The sequence below is a fragment of the Ursus americanus genome, chromosome 11, assembly GCF_024610735.1.
Source record: "Ursus americanus isolate L20-20 chromosome 11, mUrsAme1.1.p, whole genome shotgun sequence".
NCBI classification, from domain to species: Eukaryota; Metazoa; Chordata; class Mammalia; order Carnivora; family Ursidae; genus Ursus; species Ursus americanus.
This window is the reverse complement of record NC_142137.1, coordinates 60071296-60081647: the sequence shown is the minus strand read 5'-3', so window position 1 is coordinate 60081647 and position 10352 is coordinate 60071296. Positions and strand designations below refer to the sequence as shown.

The following is a 10352-nucleotide window of genomic DNA, read 5'->3' as shown; positions in this document are numbered from 1 at the left end:
AGCCCGAGGGGCGGGGCCAGGGGCGGGGCCAGGCCACTGGGGCGGGACCCTGGTGGACGGGGCGGGGCGGGGGCGAGACGAGCCCCGGAAGGGGCGGATGGCCTCGGACTGCTGGGGCTCCGGGAAAAGCGGACTGCGGATGCGCGTCGCCCGGAAACGTCGAGGGGCGGAGTCAAGCCTGGGAAGGTCCGATTTGGTCATGAGACTGCCGGTCCGGATGGGAGAGAACTACCAATCCGAAGGAGTGAAATGTTTTCATTGACATTATTTTAAAATTAATATATACTAACACGACTAGTATATATACTTATGCACATAGCTATATCTCTATGTGCACATATTTTACATATGCACAGAATGAAAATAATGGTAATATCGCAGAAAACTACACATTATGAATAGAATATGTCACGTTTAGAGGGGGAATTTTACTAAATCGGTAGTTCTCACCCATGACTGCACATGGCAATTGCCTGGGCAGTTTTAAAAATTACTGACTCTGGGGTCTTAGTCTGGGCTGCTGCTCCGGCATCGGTGGTTCCCCAAGTGATTTAATGTGCCAGGGTCGAGGATCAACCACGCATCAAATGTTCAACATGCAGCGGATCACTGTAGACGCCATGGGAACAACACTCACAATAGAAAACCACTCCACCTGGGCTCTAGGGGCTTTTCTAGTCAGTTCCTTCATCTACTATATGAAGATGAAAGACTTTTCTTTCCCCTTTCATATTTAAAAAAAATATTTTATGAAACTCTCTAAAGCGGAGAATGCCAAGAAAGGCATTTCAGATTAATAGGATTGAATATTGATTGGGAACTTGGAGACATTGCCATTCGAGGCAGAAAAGAAACATTTAGCCTTTTTTAAAAATAAAACTTTTGACATGGAAAGAACACAGGTCTCTGTTTCTCTCTTTGCCCTTCTTTTATCAACCCCTCTGCCTTGCCTGCTTTTCTAGCTAGGGTAATTATACAATCTACAAAATCATTCAACTAACTCCTTGCCTACTGTGCAATATTAGATATGCAACAACATTTTTAACTTGCGAGTAGTTTCTATAGTGAAGTTCCACCCACTCTTGGGTTCCAACTACAACCACCTGGTTTTTCACTCTATTTCAGATTTCTGGGACTAAAAACGAATCTGGAGATCAGAACACGTGACGTGTGGATCTGCATAATTTGAATTAGTAATATATGTATAAGATTCTAAAGTACATTTATATGAAAAAGTAGACAGGGAAAGTGAAGTAGCCTGTTTCCCAACAGATCCCTTCCCATAGTCTGACTATCCAGTATCCTTCCACTTGTCTCCATAGCTAGCTCTGAGCTCCAGGAAGGCTGTGGACAAAACACAGTAAAGAAGCCTGCTAGAGTTGGAGTTTGTTGGAGGTTTTGGCACACACCAACAGGCAATTCTCTGCCACACCAACTAAGTGTCTCACAATTTAATTCAATTTTGATATTATCTACTTAGAGATTGCATCAGATCCCACAGGATAAGGGCTCAGTCTCCCGAAACAGCCCCTACCTACTCTCACCCACACACGCTTCAGATGCCAGTTGCAAGTCCAGGTTATTACCTGTGCTTCTGACCAATCAGCTACAGAGCAGAGGTTCCAATGACCCCGTCCTTGGATTGGATGAATTTGCTAGAACGACTCACAGAACTCAGGGAAACATTTACTTATGTTTACCAGTTTGTTAAAGGATATAATAAAAGATACAGATGAACAGCCGGATAGAAAGAGATGCATAGGGTAAGGTATGTGGGAAGGGGCAGAACTTCCATGCCCTCTCCAGGCACACCATACTCCTAGCACCTCCTCCTGTTCACCAACCATGAAGCTCTCTGAACCCGTACATATGGGATTTTAATGGAGGCATCATCAATCATTAACTCCATTTTCAGCCCTTGTCCCATTTCAAGAAAATGAGGGGCAAGCTGGAAAATTCCAAGCTTCTAGTCACATCCTGGTCTTTCTGGTGACCAGCCCTCGACCAGGAGCCAGCCAGAAGCCCACTCAGAGTTAGCTCAGTAGAACAAAAGACAATCTTATCCCCCAGGAAATCACAAGGGTTTCAGAAGCTCTGTGTCGGAGAGTCAATATTAGGGGTGCCTGACTGGTTCAGTTGGTAGAACATGTGACTCTTGATCTTGGAGTTGTGAGTTCAAGCCCCACACTGGGCCTAGAACTTACTTTATTTTTTTTAAAGATTTTATTTATTTATTTGACAGAGATAGAAACAGCTAGCGAGAGAGGGAACACAAGCAGGGGGAGTGGGAGAGGAAGAAGCAGGCTCATAGCGGAGGAGCCTGATGTGGGGCTCGATCCCGGAACGCCGGGATCACGCCCTGAGCCAAAGGCAGGCGCTTAACCGCTGTGCCACCCAGGCGCCCCTAGAACTTACTTTAAAAAAAAGAGAGAGAGACCAATCTTAGAACAAGAGATGCTCCTAGTATTCTTATCACTTAGGAAATTACAGGGTGTCGGGAGCTCCACGCCAGGAACTGGGGGCAGAGACCAATATATATTTTCTATTAATTCACAGCATTTCTTTTATATGCAAAACAACCAATCCAGAGCCCGTATTCTGAATCCCTTCACCTATCAGGCATTTGCGGTCCAGGAGGAAATATTGGTCTGTCCTAATCATCCCAGGATCAGGTACCAGACAACTGGAAACAACCTATCATACGCCCCAGAGCCCACTGAAATTATTCAAACTAGCCAATTCTAAGCCTGTTTATCCTACCCTGTCTCACCTTCCCCATGGGAACCACAATAAGGACTCCTGCCTATAGTTTCCTCCTGGCTCCTTCCACCTCCTGACCAACGCTGGTACTTTTCTATGTGGCCCTGCATGGCATGGTGTGTCCCCTCCACGCTTTGGGAACTGTGAGTAACAAACAGTCTTTTCAATGGCAATCATCTCCTGACCTGTTGTCTTCACCATACATGAATAATAGCAAAACCTACATTTTAAAACACCATACTAATATCTACTGAAAAGGTCAATGCTAAAATAATCACAACAGGGGCGCCTGGGTAGCGCAGTTGTTAAGTGTCTGCCTTCAGCTCAGGGCGTGATCTGGGATCGAGCCCCCCATCAGGCTCCTCCACTGGGAGCCTGCTTCTTCCTCTCCCACTCCCCCTGCTTGTGTTCCTCTCCCACTCCCCCTGCTTGTGTTCCCTCTCCCTGTCTCTCTGTCAAATAAATAAATAAAATCTTTAAAAATAAAATAAAATAATCACAACAAAGAAAAGGCGGTTGAAGTTCCTGGTAAGGACAGGGAGCTGAAGAAGCAGGTTAAGATTGCTTCCAAAGAGGGCAAAATGTCCTGCTTTCCAGCCAGCCAGAAATGTTCTCTAGCCCCTGGACTGCTACTGTTCCAGATATCTTACTGTAAATGTTATGACAACAGTGACTAGGATGAACCTCGGTTCACCAAACTGAGATTCCTCTGGGTGTGAGGGGAAAAAGCAGGAAAAGGAACAGAAGTTGAACAAAGAAAATCATGCCAGACTTGTCACACACATGGATGCTTCTGCAACATATAATATTATATATAATCGTAAACATGTGTTCTGTTGTTCGTACACTTAGTCATTTAAAATCAGGATTTTACTTTTGGCAATTTTAGTAAGGCTACAGACATTTGAATGTGGTTGTTCAGATTAGGTATATGAAATGTCAATAGAGAAATTGGTCATATTGGTGGGTGATGTTGATATTCGGAAGGCAATACAAATTTACTCATCTTTTCTAGACTAAATCTACTTTAGTAGTTATATTTGGTAGAATTATGAAGGATGTATCTCATTTCTTTTCACTTATGTATCTACTATATAAACCACTTAAGTATTTATATCATTAGAGTTCAAAGTGTAATAAGATGCTGAGAAGCATAAACTATGTATCTATTATATAAACCACTTAAGTATTTATATCATTAGAGTTCAAAGTGTAATAAGATGCTGAGAAGCATATACTATATAACATCATGAAATAATATTTTTCCCATGAAGGTAGAATATTTGATATTCAGTGATATATCAGTGTGTATATGTGTGCATATATATTCAGTATAGCATAATTTAAAGATACAGCAAATTACACACTGATGAATAAATAAGGTATTCTATCTTGGGCTTAAGATATCACACCTGGGCCTGGAGTCTGCAAAAGAGTCTGGCATATCATTTATGGTCAGTAGTGAATCACTTTATATGTGAAATTATTCCTCATATTTATTATGTCAATTTCTAATTATTTTTGAATAGTCCAAATTGTTCTTAAAAATTAAATTTTTCCAAATCTTCTCTTTTTCTTGATCTATTTCTTTTAAGCATACACACAGAATTTTTTAAAAATTAAATTCAATTAATTGGGGTGCTTGGGTGGCTCAGTCGGTTAAGCTTCTGCCTTAGGCTCAGGTCATGATCCCAGGGTCCTGGGATCAAGCCCTACATCATCGGGCTCCCTGCTCAGCGGGGAGCCTGCTTCTCCCTCTTCCTCTGCCTCTCCGGCTGCTTGTGTTCCCTCGCTGTCAAATAAATAAATGAAATCTTTAAAAAATAAATAAATTCAATTAACATATAGTGTATTATTAGTTTCAGAGGTAGAGTTCAGTGATTCATCAGTCTTATATAATACCCAGTGCTCATTACATCACATGCCCTCCTTAATGTCCATCACCCAGTTACCCCATCCCGCACTCTCTCCCCTCCAGCAACCCTCAGTTTGTTTCCTATGATTAAGAGTCTCTTGTGGTCTATCTCCCTCTCTGTTTTCATCTTGTTTTATTTTTCCCTCCCTTCCCCTATGATCCTGTTTTGTTTCTTAAATTCCACATGAGTGAAATCATATGATAATTATCTTTCTCTGATTGATTTATTTTCCTTAGCATAATACCCTCTAGTTCCATCTATGTCATTGCAAATGGCAAGATTTCATTTTTTTGATGGCTGAGTAGTATATCTATCTATCTATCTATCTATCTATCTATCTATATCTATATCTATCTATCTCACATCTTTATCCATTCATCTGTCAATAGACATCTAGGCTCTTTCCATAGTTTGGATATTGTGGACATTGCTGCTGTAAACCTTGGGGTGCAGGTGCTCCTTTGAATTACTACATTTGCATACACAGAATTTAACCAAATATTACCCTGTAATCTCTAGTCTTACTATTAAAATTATATTGGGAAAAGATTAGTATATGTGCTGCCTAAGTGAGCACTGTATTGGGAAAAGATTTGATGAGTTTTATACAGCGTCCAAAAGAGCCGTACCATTTTATATTCCCATCAACAATTTCATTGTTATTTTAATTTGCATTTCTTTAATTGCCAATATTTATTAATTAACTAATATTTATTCACCCATTATGTGGCAGGCTGTCATAGGTTCCAGTGATACAGCAATAAACAAAACAGGCAAATTTGGCTATGGGCTTCTAGAGCCTACATTTTAGTAATATAAAAATAAATTTATATTTATCATAAACAAATTCATAAATAGTATGCTAGATAGTAAAAAGTGCCATGGGGAAACAGCTTTATGGAGAAAAACAAAAGTGTATGTATGTGGGTTTAATTTTAATTATGGTAGTCAGGGAAGGCTTCACTGAGAGGTGACAAGTGAGCAAGAAACTTAAAGGAGGTGAAGGAGAGCCATGCAAATATCTAGAGGAAGAGGGTTGTAACCAGAGTGTGCAGTAAGCCCAAAGGCCCAGAGGCAAAAGTGTGGACAACAAGGTTCAAAGAATAGCAGAAGTCCAGTGTGGCTCCAAAGTAAGAGAAAAGACAGGTAGATATGGCAGCAGAGTATCATGTAAGGCCTTGTAGTCCATTATAAAAACGTTGGCTCTTAGTCAGATGTGAAGTAATTGTAAGCTATAAGTGTATAAAAAGGTATTAAAGTGATCTGTTTGGTCAGATTTAGGAGAATAAACTTTGCATGGAAACCCACAACAGAAGCCAAAGGTCGTTTTATAAGTCTTCACATTTAAAGATTATTGATAGGGGCGCCTGGGTGGCACAGCGGTTAAGCCTCTGCCTCCGGCTCAGAGCGTGATCCTGGCGTTATGGGATCGAGCCCCACATCAGGCTCCTCTGCTATGAGCCTGCTTCTTCCTCTCCCACTCCCCCTGCTTGTGTTCCCTCTCTCGCTGGCTGTCTCTATCTCGGTCAAATAAATAAATAAAGTTTTTTAAAAAACCAAAGATTATTGATAAAACTAGTAGAGATTTGGGGCTGAAGCCTACTGTCCTTTTAGCTTGTCGCACGAAGGACCAGTCGCTGTCACTGTTAACAGAGCTTCTGTCCTCAGCACGATTAGCCAAGGAAGAACGCCCTGTTAACCACCTTTCTGGGTAACAAATTGTACATTTAAGGCCTAAAGGTTTTGATTCAGGACAACTAAAAACACTGACTAGGAAATTCAAAGTAGTCTTCCCAACAAGAACGTGGGAGAGGCTGGCGTCGTGGTTGCTCTCGATGCTTCCCGACGAGTAAAGAAAGGGCCGCTCGAAGATCCGCCCAGTTCTTGAGATGGATACAAAACCCTTTGCAAAAGTCCTTTTGAGAGACAGGCTTCCGCGCCAGTCGCCCCGTAAGAACCAGGATTTTCAAAAAGTCAGCGTCGGTGACGGGGTACACCAGCACCGTGCCAGCACGGGGCGTGCCAGGCGTGGACGCCGGGGGGGGGGGGCGGGGGGGGGGAAGCCGCGACCGGAGGGGCGTCGCCGAAGGGATGACGTAAGAAGGCGTCGCGCCGAGAGTGACGCGTGGCGTAGACCACGACGGGCTGCGCCTGTCACACCCGCGGCTTATTGCGGAGGAGGAGCGGGCGCCATGGCGGTTCTGCTGGAGACCACCTTGGGCGACGTCGTCATCGATCTGTACACTGAGGAGCGGCCGCGTGGTGAGGCCCGGGCCCCACTCACGTCTCGCCGGGGCCACGATCTTCTTTCCCCACTGTCCTTTACTGCTCGGTCCCCTTGACTGGGTTCGAGCTTCTGGGTTGCTGGTGCCCACGACTGGGCTGTTTTATTAGCGGGCCGTGGCTCTAAAAGTTTTTGTGAGGAGCAGCCTCTCTCCTGTATCTGGGGCTGGCCAGTCGGGTGGCGGGAGCTTGTCGCATTAAATGCTTGCGGTGTGTGTGTGTGTTGCAGGCTGCATATACCATGCCCATAGCGTTCGTGGCTTTACTGCGCTTTACTTGTGAGAGGAACACAACCTGTATTCCTTGGTGTGTAATCAGTAAGTCCTGATGGAAGCAGGAAGGATGTGTTTGGAGCAGTGAATGTGAGCATCCCGCCTGGGTGGAGGAAGGGCTGTCCGGAGATGTGCAGGGAGCCCTGGCGAGCACTCGTGTATCGTCTGCTGTGCAAGACTATGCCAAGCTCTGGGATAGGCGTCTCATCCTTGAGAGTCTAATTTTCCACTGGGAGCAAAAGACGTGGGAGCCCCCTTAAGTGTTGTAGGTCTTACAACCCATTGTAAGTGTTGCAGTTGAAGAATGTCTAAGTTGCTATGGAAACCAGTGGAGGGAGTATTCTTTCCGGTTGGGGGCGGGGAGAAGCGAAGCAAGCCAAGAAAGTAGAACACTTGAACTAGCTCTTTCAAAGAAGAGTGGGAATGAGGGTGGTTTGGTGTTTTGTTTTGTTTTTTGCTTGGAATTTTCTGGAAACAGCAAGTAGTTTGGCACGGCTTGAAGGAGTGATACGTGAGGTGGAATGGCAGACTAAGAGTCTGGTCGTATAGGTTGTATTGATTAGGTCAGATGTGAATAGTCTTGTGTGCCTTACTGATGGCTAGGGTCTTTGAAGGTTTTAAAAGCAGGATTGAGGCATGGCAAGTTTGTTTAGGAAGATAACAGGCAATAGTGTGGAGACTGTAACAGAACTGGGAGAAACTAGAGGCCACAGAGATTAGTTACAATCAGGATCCTGTCCCCTTGGAATGCAGAGTCTATCAAAGAGGATGAAACAGTACATACAGTCTTTCTGCCCTATTACACTCTGTCCCACACCGAATTGTACGCCCCCAACAGTACATGCTCAATCATACTTCCGTGCCTTTCTCATACTGTTGCCTCTACTCCCACGTTTCTGTCTACTGTTGTCCTTTTCGCAAGGTTTCTGCTTATTATTCAAACCTTTGGATCAAGCATGATTTCTTCTGCGAAGCTTTCCCTTGTCTCTAAGCTGAATTAGATCTGTTTCTTCTGCTCTTTCTGAGATCTTTTCAAACAGCATGTAATACATTTTGTTACATCATTTACCTGTTATCCTGCAAATCTTGTTTCCTCTCAAGAATGTAAACTCCAAGAGGGCAGGGACTACGCCTTCCTTGTCTTTCTATTCTAGGCACCTGGTGCAGTGCCTGCCACTTTGTACACACTGAAGGCTCATTACAGTGACGTGTGTGTGTGTGTGTGTGTGTGTGTATTAGTGTGTGTGTGTATATATATATATATATATATATATATATATATATATATATATGTTTATTAGTTAAGACTCTCAGTGCAGATGATAGAAACTCGAACTGGCTTAAACAAAGAAAATAATTGATTGCCTCCTGTTAGTAAGCTTGGCTTTAAGGATGTTGGGATCCAGGGATTCAAAGGATGCTATAGGGAATTGTATTTTTCGTCTCTTAGTTTTGCTTTTCTTTGAATTTGTTTGACACTCTCTTCATGTGGGACAGCACCTGGCAAATGAATGGGCCTCTTTCCCCAGGGTTGTGAGGAACTAAAGGGGAGGTAGGATTATCCTACCTAGTTCACACAGACAGAATAGACAAACAGTGATTCTGCAAAGATAGTTTGGAAGACTAAAAACATAAACCCACCCCATTTGTATGTATTTGTAAGCCGGTGATTGGATATTTACTTACATGTATAACTACTTAAAACTTTATAGTAAATATATCCAGACTTAGTTTTCTTCCTCTTTCCCTCCGTCTCTCCCTTCCTTCCTTTTTTTAACTTTTTATTATAGAAAACTTACATACAGAAGGAGAAAGAGTTGTGAAAATGAGCCCTCGTGTGCCACTGACCAGTTAATGAACAGTTGTCAACATATAACCAATATTGTTTCATTTATACTGGATTTTTTGTAATAAATCCATTATAAGACTTATTAAATCTACAGTTACTTCAATTTGTATTTCTAAAAAGTGATTTAAAAAAAAACACAAATCATTCTCACATCTGAAAAAATTGGCAATAATTTTTTGGTATCATTCATATTTTCCTTTTGTCTCATAAGTGTTTAAAAAATATTTGGTAATTTAGGGATCCAAACAAGATTCATTTATTATACTGGCTGGTATAGCTCTTAGCTATCTTTTTAACCTATAGAGTCTCCCCCTTGCCTTTTTTGAAAAAAAAATTGTTTGAGTTTAGTTGACACATAATGTTACATTAGTTTGAGGTGCAAGATAGTGATTCAACTTTTCTATACATTATGCTGTGTTCACCACTCCCCCTTGCTTATTTTTAAAGACTTTATTTTTTAGAGCAATTTAAAGTTCATAGCAAAACTGAGGGGAAGATATGTAGAGAGATTTCCTGTATACCCCCTGTGGCCACATATGTGCATATGTGTTTTCAATATCCCCCACCACAGTGTACCTTTGTTGTACATTTGTACCACTTGTACTATGTAACACTGTACACTTGTTATTACAGTGGTACATTTGATGAACCTACATTGACATATCATAATCCATAGTTTACATTGAGGTGCATTCTGGGTGTTGTACAGTCTATGGATTTGGACAAATGTATAATGCATATATCCACCATTACAGTATCATACAGAAAAATCATGCCCTAAAAATCTTCTGTGCTCTGCCTATTTATTTGCACCCCTCTCCCCAACTCCTGGCAACCAGTGATCTTTTACTGTATCCATAGATTTGTTGTTTCCAGAATGTTATATGGATGGAATCATACAGCATGTAATCTTTACAGATTGGTTTCTTTCAAGTTGCAGTACGCATTTAACGTTCCATATTTTTTCATGGCTTGATAGCTTGTTTCTTTTTAGTAGCAAATAATAATATTCCATTGCCTGGTGTACCACATGTTATTTATTCAGTCACCTACTGAAGGACATCTTGGTTGTTTACATATTTTGGCAATTGTGAACAAACCTGCTATAAACATGTGTGTGCAGGTTTTTGTGTGAGCATACATTTTCATTTCCTTTGAGTAACTACCAAGAGGTGTGATTGCTAGATTGTATGGTAAGAATGTGTTCAGTTTTGTAAGAAACTGCCAAGGTCCATAGGTTATATTGGTTCATATCTTTTAATCTATAAGTTC

At 41.9% G+C, this 10352-nt stretch overlaps 1 protein-coding gene across 1 annotated transcript in view; it reads left to right on the top strand.

Annotated features, from left to right (window-relative positions):
• Window positions 1–6810: 6810 nt before the first annotated feature.
• PPIL4 (peptidylprolyl isomerase like 4) overlaps window positions 6811–10352 on the top strand; it is a 37347-nt gene continuing 33805 nt past the window's right edge. Inside the window, exon 1 of the mRNA XM_045805323.2 lies at window positions 6811–6938. Within this exon, the coding sequence (XP_045661279.1) occupies window positions 6869–6938 (70 nt within the window). The 5' untranslated portion in view covers window positions 6811–6868. The remainder of the gene's footprint in view (window positions 6939–10352) is intronic.